The 22359-nt window shown below is 36.6% G+C and overlaps 1 protein-coding gene across 1 annotated transcript in view; it reads right to left on the reverse strand.

Annotated features, from left to right (window-relative positions):
- The window catches only part of RAB2A (RAB2A, member RAS oncogene family), a 103357-nt gene that overhangs the window by 16653 nt on the left and 64345 nt on the right, over nt 1-22359 (reverse strand). The window contains exons 4-6 of the mRNA XM_050802271.1: nt 21036-21118; nt 20513-20605; nt 13604-13715 (exon numbers count right to left, since the gene is read on the reverse strand). Of these exons, the coding sequence (XP_050658228.1) occupies nt 13604-13715; nt 20513-20605; nt 21036-21118 (288 nt within the window). The remainder of the gene's footprint in view (nt 1-13603; nt 13716-20512; nt 20606-21035; nt 21119-22359) is intronic.

The following is a 22359-nucleotide window of genomic DNA, read 5'->3' on the forward strand; positions in this document are numbered from 1 at the left end:
GAAATGGGCTTTTCTTTTCTACCACGTGGCCAGTCTACAAATTTATCACCTTTATGCTATGCTTCCCTTTCAAGTCTAAGTTCTAGTTTCAGGTCACTTCTCTGCTCACACATATAAGACAGGCTATTAGAAGCAGCCAGGTCGCATCTTGAATGCTTTGTCGCCTAGAAAATTTTTCTGCCAGACACCTGAAATCATCATTCTCAAGTTCCAAGTTCCACAGGTCCCTAGGGCAGGAGCACAATGCAGCCAGGTTCTTTGCTAAAGCATAACAAAAGTGACCTTTGCTCCAGTCCCCAGTAATTTTCTCTTCTCCATTTGAGACCTCCTCAGCCTGGACTTCATTGTCCAGATCATTATCAGCATTTTGCTCACAGTTCAAGCAGTCTCTAGGAAGTTCCAAATTTTTCCTCATCTTCTGAGCCCTCCACACTCTTCCAACCTCGTCCCATTACCCAGTTCCAAAGTCATTTCCACATTTTGAGGTATCTTTATAGCAAACCCCCACTTCTCAGTACCAATTTTCTGTATTAGTCCTTTCTTACACTGCTATAAAGAAATACCTGAGACTGGGTAATTTATAAAGAAAAGAGGTTTAATTGTCTCATGGTTCTGCAGGCTGTACAGGAAGCATGATGCTGGTATCTGCTCAGCTTCTGGGGAGGCCTCAGGAAACTTACAATCACGCCACAAGGCAAACGGGGAGCAAGGCACTTCACATGACCAGAGCAGGAGAAAGAGAAAGAGGCGGGAGGCACTACATGCTTTTAAGCAATCAGATCTCGTGAGAACTCACTATCATGAGAACTGCACCAAGCAGTATGGTGTTAAACCATTCATAAGAAACTGCCCCCATGATCTAATCACCTCCCACCAGGCCCCACCTCCAACAATGGGGATTAGAATTCGATATGAGATTTGGGCAGGGACACAGATCCAAACCCTATCTGTCTGTCTGTTATCAATCAATCATCTATTTTCTTTCTTCTTTTCCTTTCTTTTCTTTCTTCTCTTCCCTCTCCCTCTCTTTCTCTCTTTTTAAATAGAGACACGGTCTTGCTATGTTGGCTAGGCTGGTCTGGAACTCCTGGTGTCAAGCAATCTTCCTGCCTCAGCCTCCCAAAGTACCAGGATTACAGGCATAAGCCATGGCATTTTGAGTCATTTTTAATATTAATATCATAGCATCATCCCTCCTATTACTAAGTGAATAAAGGGGATTCATATATTATGCTGAGTGGGTGCTTCATTTCCTTGAGTTGAACTGTGTTTTATTATTCTAATTCAGTATTTCTCAATCTCAATACTGCTGACATTTTGGACCAGATAATTCTGTGTTATGAGGAGCTATCCTTTGCATTCATTTACCAGGTTGCCTCTTTTCCCCCTCAACAGATCCTTCTTGGATGAAATCATAAAGCTGATTAATAGGAAATCTATAGATTAATAGTAAACTTATTTCCAGCAACAACACAGCTAGTGCTGGAACAAAGCTGTTGTTATCTTGTGCTGTAAATTATCCAGTTCTTTTTGGGAACAGTAACAGTTAAACTTCATGGTGTCTACTTGTATTACAGTAACTGGGTCTTGGTTAAAATGTATAAATAGACTACAGCACAACATCAAAAGGAAACAGATCCAATTCTAAACATCATCAATGTGCCATTTATATTTAACCTTAACAAATAATAATAGTCTAAAAAATATTTTAAGAGAGTTCCCTGTGCATTAAAATTTCTCTACACATGGTTGCCAAGGATCAGCTGGGATGTGAATAATTCTCAACAGATTATAAAAAAGAGGATGATGACCTTCCCTGAAAAGTCCAAACGCCAACCACCACTGTCACTAGAAAACGGGAATGTGTCATTAGAATACCTGCCTTATTCTTAACCCATCACATGATCGGCTCTCACAGAAGAGAGTCCTCCAGAGAGCAAGCTGAGGATAGATCCTGTCTGAGCCCATATCAGTTTCTACCCACTGTGCTAAACTGCCTCTCCCATACAGCTCTGCTTATTTTCCTAAGGAACAAAAGGATGGCACAGTTAGGCAAATCTGAGTCCTTGAAAAGCAAAAACGTAAGGCATAGCACTTAGAAAAACTTCCCCATAATTACTATAATTGCTGTTTTTTCCAAGTCCAAGGGTCAACCTGATCAAGAATCAATGGGCCATGCATGCCTAACATTTACCTCCTTGGATCTAATTCTGCAGGATAATTCTTGCTTAAATCTCTGAGTTAGTATATTGTAATATGTCAGCTGCATAGTGGTCTTGGCTCTCCTGTCATAGGAACTGAGGGTGAATGCCTATCAAAAGGCAGATACCAAGTAAGTACTGGTTTAGTTCTCCTCTTTCCTACTTCTCTAAGGAGAAAGAAATCCTTTTGTTAATCTTCCTTGATCCCAAATAAAGAAACTAAATACTTGTTTTCCAACATTACTTGTTGAATGAAATAAAAGGGATGACACTAAGACTTTATATTAGATATTAAGCAATTACTGCTTAGTTATATATTATAATGGTATTGTATTATATTTTTAAAAATTACTTATACTGAAATATTTATAGGTAAAAATATTTCTGGCATTTGCTCAACAGATGGGATATAAGACTCAAACTGTCTACATGGTGATAACCTCTAAAACTAGATGATGTCTATAAAGGTTTAGCTTTTTAAGTGAGAGTACTGATTATGTTAATTTGAAACAGCAGCCTTTCCAGGCACAGTGGCTTGAGCCTGTAATCCCAGGACTTTGGGAGGCTACGATGGGAGGATATCCTGAACCCAGAAGTCTGAGATCAGCCTGGGCAACATGGCAAGACTTTGCCTCTACAAAAACACAAAAAAATTAGCTGGGCATGGTGGCACACACCTGTCATCCCAGCTACTTGGGAGGCTGAAGCAGGAGGATCACTTGAGCCCAAGAGGTTGAGGCTACAGTTCAAACCACTGTACCCCAGCCTGGGTAATAAAGCGAGACCCCATCTCAAAAAAAACAAAATAAAACAAGGCTTAACAACAGTTCTATCAACTTCATTTTGAGCCTACCAAAATGCTTTGATATATATGATGTAGAAAAATAAGCTAAAGAATAAAAGTGTATTGTCCAAAAAATGCCTTCTACTTAAAAATCTGACACGCAGACATTGTGAATGAATGTGGCTTGTTTTGTTTATCTTCTAACCAGGACTTTCTTATTTCATATTAGCACAATTTCATCTTTGGCTACTTCTGAGAAATGTTAATTAAGAAAGTCTATGCATAATATGCTGGGCGTGGCAGCTCATGCCTGTAACCCCAGCACTTGGGGAGGCCAACGCAGGTGGATCACTTAGGAGTTTGAGACCAGCCTGGGCAACATAGTGAAACCCCGTTTCTACTAAAAGTACAAAAAATTAACCAGGCGTGGTGGTGCATGCCTGTAGTCCCAGCTACTCAGGAGGCTGAGGTGGGAGAAGCACTTGAACCTGGGAGGTGGAGACTGCAGTGAGTTGAGATCGTGCCAATGCAATCCCGCCTGGGTGAGAGCAACACTCCATCTCAAAAAGAAAAAAAACCAAAACAGACAATAAAGTCTATGCACAATAAAAATTATTATTTGTTAGGCATGTGCTAAACATATATGGAGGGAACTATTTGTATAAAAATTTGCCCTGTGCAGAAATGCGACATAAAGAGCTCTTGTGAAAAAGTCATATCAGCAAAAATTTAATAATTTGAAAAAGAAAATCTGTATTTCTCAAGAATTCATAAAAATACCAACAAGCTCCTATAGCCATATTCCATATTCTAACATTAGTATTTTATTGTGGTTGGGAGGCTTCTTCCTGATGAATTTTCATTTTTAAAATTGTCATCATGGTGTTAAAGGACTGAATTTAATTAGTTTAAGTTGGATGTACACAGTTATTTTTTGATTAAACTTTTTAAGGTAATTATAGATTCACATGCAGGTGTAAGAAATAATACAGAAGAATCCTGTGTAACATTTATGTAGTTTCCCCCAGTGGTGACTTCATATAAAACTATAGTATTAATACATTGTTACAAAAAAATTTTATCATTTCAAGAAAGTTACATAGATGGGATAATACAGGATCAACCTTTTGAGAATGGCTTGATTCATTAAGCACGGTTCTCTCCAGATTTATCCAGATTGCTGTATAGTATCTGTACTTTCCCTCTTCTTATTGTTGAGTAGTATTCCATGGTATAGAGGGACCACACTGTAACCACACAGCCACTGAAGTGTCGTTTAACCCAATGTCTCTGGTCTGTTTCCAGTTTTTGGCCATTCTGAATAAAACTACTGTGAACATTTGTGTACAGGTTTTTGAGTCAACCTAAGTCTTCATTTCTCTGGGATAAGTGTCCAGGGGTGCAACTGCTAGGATGTATGGTAGTTGCATGTTTAGTGTTTAAAGAAACTGCCCTTTTTCCAGACTGGCTATGTTATTTTACATTCCCACATGCAACGTGAGAGTGATCTGGTTTCTCCACATTCTCTTCAGCATTTGGTGTTCTCAGTATTTTTCATTTTAGCCTTTCTGACATTCTGACAGGTATGTGGTGATAGCTCATTGGGTGTTTTTCTTTCTTTTTTGAGACAGGGTCTGTGTTGCCCAGTCTAGTCTCAAATTCCTGGGTGCAAGTGATCCTCCTGCTGCCTCAGACTCCCCAGTAGCTGGGATTACCGGCTTACACCTACCAGGCCTGGCTCACTGAGGTCTTAATTTCCACTTCCCTAACGGCTAGTGATTTCAAAGATCTTTTCTAGTGCTTATCTGCCATTTGTAGATCCTTTTCAATGAAATATCTGCTCATATCTCTCTTGCCCATTTTGTAATTGCATTGTTTTTTACTACTGGGTAAAATTACTCAATACTTATGAGAATTTTTACTTCTAGCCACTAGTCTTTTGTTGGGTACTTGGTATGTAAGTGTTTTCTCCCAGTCTGAAGATTTGTCTTTCCATCTACTTATACAGAGTCTTTAACAGGGCAAAAGTTTTTGAAGGCGAATTTATCACTTTTTCCTTTTATGAATCATCCTTCTGGTGACACGTATGCCAATGCTCAGATACTGAAATTTTTGGGGTTTTTTTCTCCCCTAAAAGATAAATACGTCAATATTTTACATTTAACTCCAGGATTCATTTTGTGTTAGTTTTTTTAAGGTGTGAGACTTAGGATGAAGTTCATTTATTTTGCCTATGGATTTCTAACTGCTAGAGTTCCATTTGTTGAAAAGGCTATCTTCTTCCATTTAACTATTTCTGAATCTTTGTTAAAAATTAGTTGTGCCTATTTGCATGCATGTTTCCAGGTTATTTATTCTGTTCCATTGATCTATGTGTCTATCCCTTTACTAGTATCACACAGTCCTGATGATTAGCTATGCAAAACTTGAAATCAATGGATGGATTCATCCCATTTTATTCTCCTTTTCTAAGTTGTGTCAGCTACATTAGTTCTTTCGCCTTTCCATATATATTTTATAATAATATTGTCTATATCTATAAAACATCATACTGGAAATTTGATATGAATTGTGTTAAACATTTATATCAATTTGTGAATAAGTGACATTCTACAAGATTGAATATTCCAAACAGTAGGCATAGTATGCCTCTCCATTTATTTAGATCTTCTACTTCTTTAATCACTGTAACTAGTTCTGCAGTTTTCAGAGTGTATGGCCTGCACATGCTGTTTTTAGATTCACACCTAAGTATTTCATTTTTTGTGTGCTTAAAAATGATATATTTTGAGTTTTGGCATTCATGTTTTCATTGCTAAAATATAGAAATATGACTGATTTTTATGTCTACCTTGTATCCTGCAACCTTGCTGAACTCACTTATTAGTTCATTTTTTTGTTGTAAATCCCTTGAGATTTCCTACGGAGACAATTACATCATCCACAAATAGAACAGTTTTTATTTCTTCCTTTCTCAGTTGTATGCCTTTTCTTTTTTTTTCTTTTTTTTTGCTTTACTGCACCGGCTAGAACTTCCATCAATATGTTGATTAATGGTGAGAACAGACATTCCTGCTTTGTTCCTAATCTGAGGAACAAAGCCTTCAACCTTTTGCCCTTACGTATAACATTAGTTGTGGGTTTTTTTTTCGGTGTATGTTTACGTGCTCTTTAACAAGTTGAGGAAGCCCTCTTCAATTCCTATTTTTTGGAGAGTTTTTAAACATGGATGGGTGTTGAATTCTGTCAAATGGTTTTTCTGCATCAACTGCTATAATCACGTGGTTTCTCTTCTTTATCTTACTAAATGGTGGAGTACACTGATTTGGTTTCTGAATACAGAGCAAGCCTTGCATCCCTGGAGTAAACCCCATTTGGCCATGACGTATACACTTTATACACATACATACACACAATTTCACATATTGTTGAAATTCTATTTTCTGGTATCTTGTTGAGGATTTTTGCTTATATATTTATAAACGCTATTGGTTTGTACTTTTCCTTTTTTTGTATTGTCTTTGGTTTTAGTGTCGGAGTAGTATCAGTTTCATAAAGTAAATAGGGAAGTGTTACATCTATTTTCTGGAAAAGATGGTCTAGAATTGGTGTTCATCCCTTTTTTAAATGTCTGGTAGAATTCTCCAGTGAAACCATTTGGACCTAGAGATTTCTTTTATGGGAGTTTTAAAACTATGAATTCAATTTCCATTAAAGTTTATAGGGCTATGCAATTTTTTTCTTTTTTTTGAGATGTAGTTTTGCTCTTGTCGCCCAGGCTGGAGTGCAACGGTACATCTTGGCTCACTGCAACCTTTGCCTCCTGGGTTCAAGCAATTCTCCTGCCTCAGCCTCCCGAGTAGCTGGGATTACAGGCTCCTGCTACCATGCCCAGCTAATTTTTGTATTTTCAGTAGAGACAGGGTTTCACCATGTTGGCCAGGCTCAAATTAACTTTTTCATACTGGCTGGGTGTGGCAATTTATGTTTTTGGATAAACTGGTCTATTTCATCTAAGTTGTCATATTTATGTGGGTAGAGCTATTCACAGCATTCCCTAATTACCTCTTTTATATCTGGAGAATCTGTAGTAATAGCTTCTGTTTTGTTACTGACATCGGTAACTTGCACCTTTTCTGTCAGTTTTGCTAGAGGTCTGTCAATTTTACTGAAGTTTTTAAAAAATCCAGCTCTAAGGTTCACTGATTTTTGTTTTCAACTTAATTGATCCCTGCTCTTATCTTTAACATTTCCTCCCTTCAATTTATTTTGGGTTTTTCTTTTTTGGGGTTTATTTTGCTTTGGGTTCTTGAAGTAGGAGTTAAAATTATTTTCAGACTTCTTTTCTTTTTTATTACACTTTAAGTTCTGGGATACATGTGTAGAATGTGCAGATTTGTTACAAAGGTATATACGTGCCATGGTGGTTTGCTGCACCCATCAATCTGTCATTCACATTATGTATTTCTTCTAATGCTATCCCTCCCCTAGCCCCCGGTGTGTGATGTTACCCATCCTGTGTCCATGTGTTCTCATTATTCAACTCCCACTTATGAGTGAGAACATGCGGTGTCTGGTTTTCTATTTCTGTGTCAGTTTGCTGAGAGTGATGGTTTCCAGCTTCATCCACATCCCTGCAAAGGACATGAATGGATCCTTTTTTATGGCTGCATAGTATTCCATGGTGTATATGTGCCACATTTTCTTTATTCAGTCTACCATTGATGGGCATTTGGGTTGGTTCCAAGACTTTGCTACTGTGAACAGTGCTGCAATAAACATATGTGTGCATGTAATTCTATAGAATGATTTATAATCCTTTGGGTATATGCCCAGTAATGGGATTGCTGGGTCAAATGTATTTCTGGTTCTAGATCCTTGAGGAATTGCCACACTGTCTTCTACAATGGTTGAACTAAATCACCCTCCCGCCAACAATGTAAAAGTGTTCCTATTTCTCCACATCCTCTCCAGCATCTGTTGTTTCCTCACTTTTTTTCATTTTTTTTTCAGACGAAGTCTTGCTTTGTCACCCAGGCTGGAGTGCAGTGGCGCAATCTCGGCTCACTGCAAGCTCCGCCTCCCGGGTTCACGCCATTCTCCTGCCTCAGCCTTCCGGGTAGCTGGGACTACAGGAGCCTGCCACCATGCCCAACTAATTTTTTGTATTTTTATAGAGATGGGGTTTCACCCTGTTAGCCAGGATGGTCTCAATCTCCTGACCTCGTGATCCACCCACCTCAGCCTCCCAAAGTGCTGGGATTACAGGCGTGAGCCACCACACCTGGCCGTTTCCTCACGTTTTAATGACTGCCATTCTAACTGGCATGAGATGGGATCTCATTGTGGTTTTGATTTGCATTTCTCTAATGACAGTAATGATGAGCTTTTTTCACGTTTGTTGGCCACATAAATGTCTTTTGAGAAGTGTCTGTTATATCCTTTGCTCACTTTTTGATGGGGTGTTTTTCTTGTAAATTTGTTTAAGTTCTTTGTAGATTCTTGATATTAGCCCTTTGTCAGATGGATAGATTGCAAAATTTTTCTCCCATTCTGTAGGCTGCCTGTTCACTCTGATGATAGTTTCTTTTGGTGTGCAGAAGTTCAGTTTAATTAGATCCCATTTGTCAATTTTGGCTTTTGTTGCCATTGCTTTTGGTGTTTTAATCATGAAGTCTTTGCCCATACCTATGTCCTGAATGGTATCGTCTAGGTTTTCTTCCAGAGTTTTTATGGTTTTAGGTCTTATGTTTAAGTCTTTAATCCATCTTGAGTTAGTTTTTGTATAAGGTATAAGAAAGACTTCTTCTTTTCTATTGTGTGCATTTAATGGTATAAATTTCCCTCTTGTAACACTGTTTTAGCTGTTTTCCACAAATTGGTATGTTGTATTTTCATTTTCATTCAGTTCAATGTATTTTTTGTAATTCAAGACTTGCTCACTGACACACAGAAGCATACTGTTTAGTTTCCAAGTATTTGTAGATTTTGCTATTTTCTGTTAAACTCATTTCTAGTTTAATTCCATTCTGTTTGGAGAATACATTCTGTATGATTTCAATACTTCAAAATCTATTGAGGTTCATTTTATGGCCCAGGACATGGTCTATATCTTGGTACATATTCTGTGGGCATCTAAGGGATGCTGAAGTCTCCAACCATAATTGTGAATTTCTCTATTTCTCCTCGCAGTCTATCAGTGTTTGCTTCACATATCTGGTACATGCACGTTTAACATTGTTACATCTTTCTGGAGGACTGATTCTTTTATCATTATATAATGTCCCACTCTGATAATTTTTTTTTTTTGCTCTTAAGTTTACTTTATGTGATATTAATGTAGCTACCTATCATTTTCAACCTAACTGTACTATTATATTTGAAGTGAGTTTCTTACAGATACCATATAGCTGAGCCATTGTTTTTAAAATTCTCTCTGCCAATCCCTTTTGATTTGTGTATTTTGACCACCAACATTTAGTTACTGATATATGAGGGCTTACATCTGCCATTTTACTTTTTTTCTATTTTCTTTCTCCTGCCTTCCTGTAGGCTAATCAAATCCCTTGGCATTCCTTTATTCCCATGGCTTATATTATTTCTGGAATACACTGATAATCACATCAGACAGTGTTTGTTTACTTCAAACATCAAACATAATTTGCAAGACTTGAAGAAAAAAGTCTATCATATTTATCCATATTTTTATTTCTTATTTTTCTTCTTTTATGGTTTTCTAAGATTCTTTCTTCAATCATTTCACTTCTATTAGAAAACTTCCTTTAGCCATTCTTTTATGCAAATACTCTGCTACTAACAAAGTCTTGGTTTTTCCTTCTCTAAGAATGTCTTGATTGCACCTTCATTTCGAATTTTTTTTTCTTTGCTTGGTAAAGGATTCTGGGCTGATAGTTCTTTTCTTTCAGCTCTTGAAAAACACTGTGCTACGTATGTTTATTACGGCACTATTCACAATAGCAAAGACTTGGAACCAACCCAAATGTCCATCAATGGTAGACTGGAATAAGAAAATGTGGCACATATACACCATGGAATACTATGCAGCCATAAAAAAGGATGAGTTCATGTCCTTTGCAGAGATATGGATGAAGCTGGAAATTTTAATTGTCAGCAAACTATCACAAGGATGTTCTCACTCATAGGTGGGAAATGAACAATGAGAACACTTGGACACAGGGTGGGGAACATCGCACACCCAGGCCTGTTGGGGGTGGGGGTGCTGGGGAGGGATAGCATTAGGAGAAATACCTAATATAAATGACTAGTTGATGGGTGCAGCAAACCAACATGGCACATGTATTCCTATGTAACAAACCTGCACGTTGTGCACATGTACCCTAGAACTTAAAAGTATAATAAAAACAAACAAACAAACAAAAACCACTGTGCTATTTTCTCTGTCCTCCATGGTTTCTGATGATAAATCTGCTATCATTAGAACTGTTTTTCCCCTATAGGTAGGGTGCCATTTTTTTGCTGCTTTCAAGATTTTTTTTCTGTCTTTCACGTTCAGACATTTGACCATACAGAGGTTTGTCATCACGTGGATTTGTTTGGGTTTAACCTCTTTGGGGCTGTTTTCAATCTGTAGGTTTATATACTTTTTGCCACATTTAAGAATTTTTCAGCCATTACTTCTTTGAGTATTTTTCACAGCCATTCCTTTTTCCTCTCCTTCTAGGACTTATGATGAATATAACATAGTTATAACAAAAGTATAACATCAGCTTTTGTTATAGTCCTATAGGTCCCTGAGGCAGTGTTCATTTGTTTCCTCAATTTTCTCTCTGCAGTTTAGACTAAGTGGTTACTACTATTGTTCTATTATCCAGTTCACTATTTCTTTCCTTTATCTCCATTCTGCTGTTGAGCCCATTCACTAAGTTTTTTTTTCCAGTGTACAAAGAGCTTTGAAAGAGTTTTAAAATTCCTCAATTACTGTATTTTTTCAGTTTTAAAATTCCTATTTGGTTCCTTTTTTACATTTTGCATTCCTTTTGCTCAAATTGTTTGTTTGCTAAGACTCTTTTGTTTCAAGCATGTTCCTTGTTTGTTGAGGCATTTTCATGATTGCTGTATTGAAATCTTTGTAAGATAATTCAAACATCACTGCCATTTCACTGCTGGCACCTATTACCTTTTTTTTTTTTCATTCAATTTAAGATCTTCCTGGTTCTAGGTATGATGAATGATTTTCTATTGAAACATGGGTATTTTAGATACTATTTTATGAGACTCTGGGTCTTATTTAAACCACTGCTTTAGTTGGCTTCCTCTGACTCCACTCCAAAAAGGGAAATGGTGGTGGTAGGGTGCTACTTCATTATTGCCTGGGGATGGTGGAAGCAGAGCCACAATTTTTTCTCTGATGTTTGGCTACAGAATGGTTACTTTCTAAGAGTGTTCTGACTTGTGAACACTGTTCTGACCTGCCTATTTCCTGGTTCTCTGGCTAGAAAACTTTTTTTCTGCGCCTGTCGACCTTTCTAGGTTGCCTGTTTCTCTAGCACCCAGTCTTGGGTATGTGGCAAAAAGAAAACTAAGGGAAATCATCACTATGTCATTCCTCTGGCACCAAGTTCTATAGCTGGTGTGTAGTAGGCTATACCATCTAGGCTTATGTAAGTACACTCTATGATGCTCACATGACAATGAAATCACCTGGTGACATATTTCTCAGAATGTATCCCTGTTGTCAAGCAACGCATGACTGTATAATATTTTACCTAAGAAAGAATTCTTCAGTGAAAATATCAATGCTGTAGAATTACTGTGGTCAATTTCTATGTTCAAGGGTTAATCAGAAGAGCTCCAAGTATCATTCTTTTTTTTTTTTTTTTCTTTCTTTCTTTATTATTATTATTATTATACTTTAAGTTCTAGGGTACATGTGCATAACGTGCAGGTTTGTTACATATGTATACTTGTGCCATGTTGGTGTGCTGCCCCCCTCAACTCGTCAGCACCCATCAACTCGTCATTTACATCAGGTATAACTCCCAGTGCAATCCTTCCCCCCTCCCCATGATAGGCCCCGGTGTGTGATGTCCCCCTTCCCGAGTCTAAGTGATCTCATTGTTCAGTTCCCACCTATGAGTGAGAACATGCGGTGTTTGGTATTCTGTTCTTGCGATGGTTTGCTAAGAATGATGGTTTCCAGCTGCATCCATGTCCCTACAAAGGACACAAACTCATCCTTTTTTATGACTGCATAGTATTCCATGGTGTATATGGGCCACATTTTCTTAATTCAGTCTGTCACTGATGGACGTTTGGGTTGATTCCAAGTCTTCGCTATTGTGAATAGTGCCGCAATAAACATACGTGTGCATGTGTCTTTATAGCAGCATGATTTATAATCCTTTGGGTATATACCCAGTAATGGGATGGCTGGGTCATATGGTACATCTAGTTCTAGATCCTTGAGGAATCGCCATACTGTTTTCCATAATGGTTGAACTAGTTTACAATCCCACCAACAGTGTAAAAGTGTTCCTATTTCTCCACATCCTCTCCAGCACCTGTTGTTTCCTGACTTAATAAATATTTACTGACTGCTTACTATGTTGAAGGCACATGCTAGCTGTTTCCCAAGACCCTGACCTCTGTTATCCTTACAACAGTGATTCTTAAATCATTTTTCAGAACTACTTTCTCTAGTTGCTCTTATAAACTGTTCTTATCCAGAAATCGGGAACTAAGCATTACTTTGGATAAACTACGACTTTTCTTAGCTTCATTACCTCTTTTTATAAAATAAGCGTAATACATTTACCTTAGAAAGGATCAGCTATGTAATCATCTATTTATAATATGTATAAACACACTGCCTCCAAACACATACAGCATAAAAGAATACACTGTGTTCAGAAAAGTTCCAACAGTTCAGGTTGATCAATGGAAATAATTGAAATAATACAAATTTCATCAATAGATGAAACAGAATTCTTATGCTTTGTAAAATATTACACAGCAATACTATAATACTTTAAGCAGAAGTGGTGATGTGATAATATATTGACAGTTAAAAAAATAAATAAAATTAAAAAAATAAGCAGAAGTGGATATAAACAGCTACAAATGTTCTGGTGTCTTGAAACATTTCCAAATTTCATTAGCGTGTTCTTTATTTCCCTCCCATGCAACACAAAAAAGATTTCCCTACCATGCAACCCAAAGAACTCCAATACCTTATATCTGTGAGTACAGTGGGTTCCCAGAGAAGAAAGCCATTTTGCTCAACATAATTTGAAAGAACAGAACTACACTATCCTCCTCCATTGGCCAGACTGACTTTATATGAATGTGATTAAAATATAACTCTCAGAAACTATAGGAAATTGTTTAGAAAAATGGAGGGAGGGAAAATATGTACAAAGATGTAAGAAAGCATTCAGGCTTTAAGAGAAGGCTCAATATGATTTAAGAGTCTGACAGAAGGTAAATGTTTCAAGGCATTTCAAAGGGAAGAAATTTTCCTACTTTATGATGTTCAAAGGCCATCTGACTAAAAACTTAAAATAAATAATAAAATGAAGATATGTAAAACATTTCTATTAATTATAAAGATGAACATTTTAAAGGGCCTCTTACTTACCTCTTCTACATTGGAAGCAGTCTTAGCAGACGTTTCCATGAAGATAAGTCCATGTTCTCGTGCAAAAGCTTCACCTTCTTCTTTTTTTACTTCTCTTCTAGATTCTAAATCACTAAATATGGGAAAGAAAGGGTCACATTATTAATCAACATGGTACAAATAGAAGCATCTGTGGAAAGTGTACCATGGAATTCAAAGTTGTGATGACCATTCTTTTAATTAATTTTTAACATACTAACTGTATTATTTAGGGTATTATGAGGGTTAGTATTTAGAACACTGTCTAGTTTCTTAAGAACAATCCAACAGAAGAAAGAGTCTGTGTTAGAGTTCTAGAATGTTAGAACTAGCTGTAACTTAAGGGACCCTCTAGTCTAATACCTTGTATCTTTGAGTACAGTGCGTTTCCAGAGAAGAAAGCCATTTTGCTCGACATAATTTGAAAGAGCAGGACTATACTATCCTCCTCCATTGGCCAGACTGACTGAGTTTCTATGAATGTGATTAAAATATAACTCTCAGAAACTATAGGAAATTAGTAAAATCCAAAGTACTAAAGATACATTACATCATTGATCCCAGTTTGTTTAATTCCCAGTTTCTTCTTAAAGCAAAATTGATATAGACAGAGAGGGAGAAGGAGGGATGAAGGACTAGAGAGAGAAAAGGAGAAAGGGAGAGAGAGAGAAAGTATAAGCTAGAAATTTCCGATGAAAGCAGGGTATTCATTTTTATCATACTAGAACTGTATTAGTGAGGTGGCGGGGGGGAAGTAGCAGTCGCTTTTAAAGCATGTTTTATTTTAAAAGTTAAAAAACTTTACTATTTATTTCTTTTTACATAGTATTTACTATTACATGTTTATACATGAAAAAAGATGTATGATAATATCCACATACTTCCAGCTAGTCTTGACATATTATTTGCTAGATTCAGGTTTCTTTCCCCTTAAGAAATAAAATCAGCAGAATCATCACCTGTGTGTCTCTGATCCCACTCTCCTCCCTCTTACCCTAAAGGTAACCATTACCTGAATTTGGTGTTTTCATTCTCATGCATGTTTTTGCATTTATACTCATGTTTATAACCATAAATGGTATTTCTTTTTCATGTCTTTAAAAATTCAGATGTAGCTACTGTTTTACAACTTGTTAACTTTGGTCAACGTTATGTTTTTCAAATTTATGCATATAACACATGTAGATCTAGTTTATTTTTTAACTGGTGTATTATAGTCTACTGAATGAATGCAATACAACTTAAATTCTCTATGAGACAAAGTTGTTTAAAATTTTTCATTATTACAAACAATGTTACAATAAGCATTTTATATATATATTTTTTTGTGTATACATGTGCCAAGGCTTTTCCAGGGCAGTTTTTAAAAATTTTTTCAGAGACAAAGTCTCTCTATGTGGCTCAGACTGGTCTTGAACTCCTGGACTCAAGTGATCCTCCCACTTTGGCCTTCCCAATTGCTAGGATTACAGGACTGAGCCACTGTGCTAAGCCTGGGTAGGATTTTTCAAACTGTGTCATGACTCAATGAATCGTAAAAATCACTCAGTAGGAAATAATCAGAATTTTTTTAAAAAAAGAAACAATAGGCCAGGTGCAGTGGCTCACACCTGTAATCCCTGCACTTTGGGAGGCTGAGGCGGGAGGGTCACCTCAGGTTAGGAGTTCAAAACCAGCCTGGCCAACATGGTGAAATCCCTTCTCTACAAAATACAAAAATTAGCTGGGTATGAGGGCGGGTGCCTGTAATCCCAGCTACTCAGGAGGATGAGGCGGGAGAATTGCTTGAACCTGGGAGGCGGAGGCTGCAGTGAGCAGAGATCATGCCACTGCATGTACTGTTTCATGGAACTTATGTATAAAGGTATAATTTATGAATATTTCGTTTTATGTGTAGGTATATACACAATTTATTTACTAGGTCATGATGTAAAATATATTTCTTACCATAGGTCAAGTCAAAAACTCAAAAGCCATAGTACTTGACTATATAGTTAGTGCAAAGTTTTAAAAATACCTCAGTTTTCCAGGCATTACATCATATTGTTGTCTTAGTTCACTCCCTCTGAATCCCACTTAAGTTGCTTAGGTTACTTAAGTATCTTTCTTTTTAATTTATGCCCCCTTTTTGTTTAGGGTTTGCATTGTAATCCTTATACTATTAAAAAACTTTCATATTTTAAACGTCTGCTTCCTATTTCTTATATAACCAATTTATTAATACAATGCCATAGTAAGAAAAATCTGTGTCATCTGTCACTCTGACTAGGTCACTGCCCTTCACTGGCTCCCTACTGCTTAATGCCTCTAATTCAAAAATTGCTTATTCCCTGCTTTGATGTCTACCCACAATTCAATTCATCTAAAAATAATCATCTCATTTATTTCTGTTCCTTCTTGTTCATTATACTCCTGATTTTAAAGGTCACCCACCTACGATCATCAGAAACATCTCTTGTTTACATACTATGCTTTGTTTATTTCTTCTCACATTTGAACTATCAGCTCCTAGTGGTCGGCAACCAAATTTAAGCCACCTGTCACTCATGCTCATCATGTTTCAGACACAAGGAAAAAATCGGTAAAATAAAAGGATTAAAAATTATCTTTATTCTCAAAGTATTTTCCTCTTATTATTTCATACCTTGAATGGCAGAGTAACTATTTCCATCACAGAAAGACTAAAGCTTCCCTCCAATAGCTTCATAACCTTAAAAAGATTTAGTGAGATGATTTAAATGTGGAAAAGAATACCCAAGAAAGGCCTTCAGAGAATATAATGGTTTCTTCTCTACACAAACAAGCAATGTTTACCTTTTTATAATGTAAATATCACTTAAGTAAATATTTTCTCTTAACAGCAAATCTCACTTTCTATTAAAAGAACACTCTAAAATCTATACAGTGTAATGATGTTTTACATTATAGTTTTACAGCTTTTTTGAGGTGTAATAGACATAAAAGAAGTTGTACTTAAAAGCAAAATTTGTTTAGTTTTAAGATATGTATGCCTGTGAAGCCATCCGTCTCCCAAACGTTTCCTCAGACTCCACTGTAATCCATCCCTTCTTGCCACTGCATCCTAGGCAGCTGATGATCCGCTCTCTGCCACTACAGATTAGTCCGCATTTACTAGGATTTTTATATAAACGTAATCACATGGTATTTTTGGTCTGAGTTTTTTACTCTGTAATTATTTTGAGAATCATCCATTTTGCTGCATGTATCAATAGTTCATTCCTCTTTATAGCTGAGCCGTAGTCTGTGGTAAGGCTATATCACTATTTTTCCATTCATCTGTTAATTGATATTTGAGTTGTTTCCAGTTTGGGGCTATTACAAATAAAGCTGGTATGAGTATTTGTACATAATTCTGTGGACATATGAAGACATATTTATGTTGTGTAAACATCTGGGAGTAAAATGGCTAGGAAATACAGATGTGTGTTTAATTTCTTTTTTTGAGACAGGGTCTTGCTTTGTGGCCTAGCCTGGAATACAGTGGCGTGATCACGGTTCTCTGCAGCCTTGACCTCTCAGGCTTAAGTGATCCTACCCCCTCAGCCTCTGGAGTAGTAGCTGGGACTTTAAGTATGCACCACCATGTTCTGCTACTTATTTTAAAAATTTATTATTTTTGTATAGACGAAGTCTCCCTACATTGCCCAGGCTGGTGTCAAACTACTAGGCTCAAGTGATCCTCCCGCCTCGGCCTGCTAATTTCTAAAGAAACTACCAAATTGTTTTCCAAAGTGATTGTATCATTTTATGTTCCCATCAGTAGTATATCTTCTGTAGTGAACTGCTGGTTCAAATCTTTTGTTCATTTTTAAAAACTGGATGTCTTCTTATTAATGAATTATAAGCATTCTTCATATATTCTAGACATAAATCCTTTGTCAGTTATATGTTTCACAAATATTTCCTCTCAGTCTGTAGCTTGCCTCTTCATTTTTGTAACTGTTTTTCCTCAAATTTATTTATTTAAATTGATAGATAAAATTGCATATATTTATCATGCAGAACATATTGTTTTGAAGTATATATACACTGCAGAATGGCTAAATCTAGCTAATTTGCATTATTTCACAGTTATTTTTTGTGGTGAGAACACTTCACATCCACTCTTTCAGCATTTTTCCAGAATGCACTATATCACCATTAACCATGTCACGATGTTGTATAATAGTGTAACTGTCTTTTGAAGAACAAAGTTTTAAATTCAGTTAAACAGCAATTTATTGATTTTTTTCTGTTTAAAGTTCATGCTTTTTTCTGTCCCATTTAAGAAATGTTTGCCAAAATAGGGTCACTAAAATTTGTTTTCTTTAGAAATTTTAAGTAGTTTTAGCTCTTACACTTAGGTCTATGATCCACTTCCAGTTAATTTTTGTATATGGTATAATGTAAGGGTTGAGGTTCATATTTGTACACACGACTATTAACTGATTCAGCACCATTTGATGAAAAGATTACCCCTTCTTCAACTAAGTTAGCATCTCTGTCAAAAAATTAATATATCATATATATCATTAATATATCATGAATCTACTTCTGGAATTTCTTATTCAGCTCTGCTGATCTATGTATGTCTGCTTATGCCAAACAATATTAAATTGATTATAGTATAATAAATCTTAAAATTTGTAGAATAGTAAATTCTCTTCAATATTGTGCCTCTTTGTCAAAGCTGATTTGGCTATTCGGTGGACTTTGCATTTTCATAGAACTTTAAAGTAAGCTTGTCAATATCTACACTCCGAAAAAAAGTCTGCCAACATTTGATAGTTTGATTAGGGTTACAATGAAACTTTTTTTTTCCCCTTGGAGACAGTCTCGCTTTTTTGCCCAAGCTGGAGTGCAGTTGGCGCAATCATAGCTCACTGCAACCTTGAGCTCCTGGATTCAAGCAATCCTCTCACCTCTGTTTTCTAAGTAGAGCTAAAGGCGTGTACCAGCAAGCCTAGCTAGTTTTTTTTTTTAAATTATTATTTTATTTTTTGTACAGACAAGATCTTGCTACATTCCCAGGTTTGTCTTGAACTCCTTGCCTCATGTGATCCTCCTGCCTTGGCCTCTCAAAGTGCTGGGATTACAGATGTGAACCACTGTACCTGGCCTTCAATGAATTTTTACATAAATTTGAGAAGACATCTTATATTTAGTCTTACAATCCATGAACATGGTTATATCTCTTTATTTATTTAGTCTGTTTACAATATTCTCTTTATCTTTTTATTTATAGTGATGTCAACCTTTCTTTCCTGATATTGCTAATGTTTGTCTTTTTCCCTGATCAGTATCTATTTTATTTTATCTTCTGAAGAACTAGCTTTTGGTTTCATTGGTTTTCTCTTTCTCTTTTTTTTCACGGGCAGGAGGCTTTCCTTGAGTTTGATTTGCTCTTATTCCAGTTTCTTAAGGCAAAAAAATTATGCTATTTTCTTTGTTTTTTTTTTTGAGACAAAGTCTTGCTCAGTTGCCCAGGCTGGAGGAGTACAGTGGCATGAACAGAGTTCACTGCAGCCTCAACTGGGCTCAAGTGATTATCCCACCTCAGCCTCCCGAGTATCTGGAACCACAGGAATGCACCATCATGTCTGGCTAAATTTTATAATTTTTTGTAGAGATTGAGTCTCCCTGTGTTGCCCAGGCTGATCTTGAACTCCTGGGATCAAGCAATCCTCCACCTGGGCCTCCCAAACTGTTGGGATCACAGGTGTGAGCCACTGTACCTGGCCTAGGCTGTTCATTTAAATATTTTCTTAATAGTACTATTTTAATTGCATCTCACACATTTTCAAAGATTGCAGAGAGAAAAGTTAACTTGTGGGAATAAATGCAAATAATTCCTGTCCATGGAAACGCAGACTGTGTCCTGTGGAATAAAATTAATACCCTGTTAATATTGTTCAGTTTTGCATCCATCTTGTAAATGCATTTCAGTATTCCTTATTTGATTATAAATGTGTGGTACTTTGAGTTCCCTTCTGAACTGGTTGAAATATCTTACCAGTTTCCTTATCTTGTTAATTAATGAGATAAAAGTTTCTAGATGTCCTCATTATCACATAAGTCATGATTTTGCCTATCTAATATTAATATAACCCTAAAGAAGGAATGGGCTGGGTATGGTGGCTTATACCTGTAACCCCACTACTTTTGGAGGCCCAGGTGGGAGAATCACTTGAGGTTAGGAGCCTGAGACCAGCTTGGGCACAAAGTGAGACCCTTACTTTATAAGAAATAAAAAGACTAACTGGGGGTGGTCATGCATGCCTATAGTCTCAGCTACTTGGGAGGCTGAGGCAGGAGGATTCCCTTGAGCCCAGGAGGCCGAGCTGCAGTAAGCCATGATCACACCACTGCACTCCAGCCTGGGTAATAGAGATCCTGTCTCAAACAAAAGAAACAAAACAAAATAAAACAAAAAGAATGGTGCCTAGCATTTTGAAAATACTAATATTTTCTTACCACTGTAAGTTTCTACAAAAATTAGTGAAAACTTTCCCATACTCTTGGAAGTTTATGGAAACTGGTCAAGCAAGAAGGTTTTCTCATATTTTAAATGGACAGCACAAAGATGTTCAATCCACCTGCTCAAATAATCAGTAGGTTTTAACTTTACATCAGGAATCTGATAAAACTCCTTCAGATTACTTTTTAAAGTACTTCTTTACACAAAAACTATTTCAAATAATAACAGTAATAATTTCCAAGAAAGTTTATTATCATCATTTTAAAAATCAAAAGAAACACCTTAGAATTTCTGAAATTTTATAACTTAAGAGGCTGGTAACTCACAGTTGAACACATGTTAAGGAAAGTAGTCAAATAAACAGTACAGTCTTCATCACTAATGCAATGTAAACTCTAAATTAGCCTTTTTACCTTTTATTTCCAATAAGCATAATGACCATGTTGGAATTGGAATGCTGGCGGGCATCTTCTAACCAGGTTGTCAAGTGGTTGAATGTATCTCTCCTAAACATAAATAATAATTTAATTACTATGTTCAAAGCATTTCCCTCAGTATACAACGAACAATATACACATTATTAAAAGAGAACCATTTTTAGCCACATCCACTTATGTAACGAGAAGTAGTTTTAAGCACCATATCTGCGTTTAGAGTTCACTGATTACATTTCAGTTTATAAATTTAATGTAATCACACTTCAGAAAATTCCAATGAATAAATAATATTGCCAATTTCAATTTGAAGGTGCTAATTCAAATAAAAACAATTCAGGTGCAGGTTTCTGTAGTAAATTTAAATTGGACTCAAGACGCAGTTTTAAAGGTGAGTAGACAGGGCAGAAAGGCTAAGCTGTTCTTTCATCACTGTTAACCACATTTATTTAGAAAAATTCTCTGTATCGACTACTGAATTGCAAAGTTTTCAAGTTCTCACCGTGTAATATCGTAAACTAGTAAAGCTCCTGCTGCACCTCTGTAATACGACCTTGTGATGGAACGAAAGGATTCTTGCCCTGCCTGTGACGAAAGAAAAGGTTGGAGAGTTTCCTTTAATACAATGTCCTCTATATTTTTATATTATTCATATACAGAATACAGGCAGGTAGGGAAGGAGTGCATAAAGGGAGAGAAGAAAACTTAACTTCATCAGTCTTAGGAAAAAGTTACAAAATACCACTATTGCTCAAGATTGCTCAAGTCAACCAGACGCACATGTAGTGCACACACAGTCGCTCCTGCAACCTCTCCACCCCGCAAGACCTCTAAACCCTTTTTGGCAATCCCTGACAACCCAATTTACTGAATGGCTTCACAATACATGAATCATTATTAAAGGACAGAATGGACTCCTAGCAACTAAGCTCTGAAGACAAATTTGAAAGGAAGCAAATAACCCAGAGCCTCACATTTGAATTCAATAACCCACTCCCTGGGGCAGCTGTTGACACTAGAATAAATAAAGCCCATTGTAAATAAATGATGAATGACATCTTTACGCCCACCATCTGCTGGTGTAAAGGTTGTTGGAAGGCCAAGGATGCAGATTTTATCAGTTATATCATAAACTGCAGTGAGCTTTCAACAGTCATCAAATGGAATTCTTTGAGCAATCATTTTATTATGAAAAACAAAATGGTTCTGAATTTAATTTATATAAGTTTTTTCTCCACACTTAATCAATTTTCTCTGTATTTGATACATAACGCTTGTCAAAAGGCAACAGGATGTAAAAGTCATCTTTACATCCACTTGTGAAACAGACACAAGAGATTATGCAAAGCTAGGTGATTTCTCTTTTACTCGTGGTACTAATTTCTGTTTTTTTAAGAATTGCTGGGGAGGAATGTGACTGTTGTCTCTGAGTTTAAAACTGGACAGCTCTTATAAGAAGTTATTTTTCATTTTTAATCCCTTCTTTTTCTATTTTTGCAAAAATGTAAGCATTTTTTTTTTTTTTTTTTTTTGAGACGGAGTCTCACGCTAATTAAGTAAACGTAAAGCCAATTTTAACGATTTTTATATTCAAAATCCCCTAACTTGAAAAATATTGACGTTTACACATTCTGAGTTCTGATCTTGCAATGGAAGTATTTAGCCCTTCCCACCCTCAGAATGCGCATGTTTAACACTCAACATTCTACAATACCTTGCTCTTCTTGGCCCTTCTTCTACACTCCCTCCCTCCCTGACCCCCTGCATGTGGCTAAGTGTGTGCTAGGCACTGGGTCTGGCACATAGCAGGCATTCAGAGAAAGCCT

This window comes from Macaca thibetana, chromosome 8 (genome assembly GCF_024542745.1).
Source record: "Macaca thibetana thibetana isolate TM-01 chromosome 8, ASM2454274v1, whole genome shotgun sequence".
Taxonomy (NCBI): Eukaryota; Metazoa; Chordata; class Mammalia; order Primates; family Cercopithecidae; genus Macaca; species Macaca thibetana.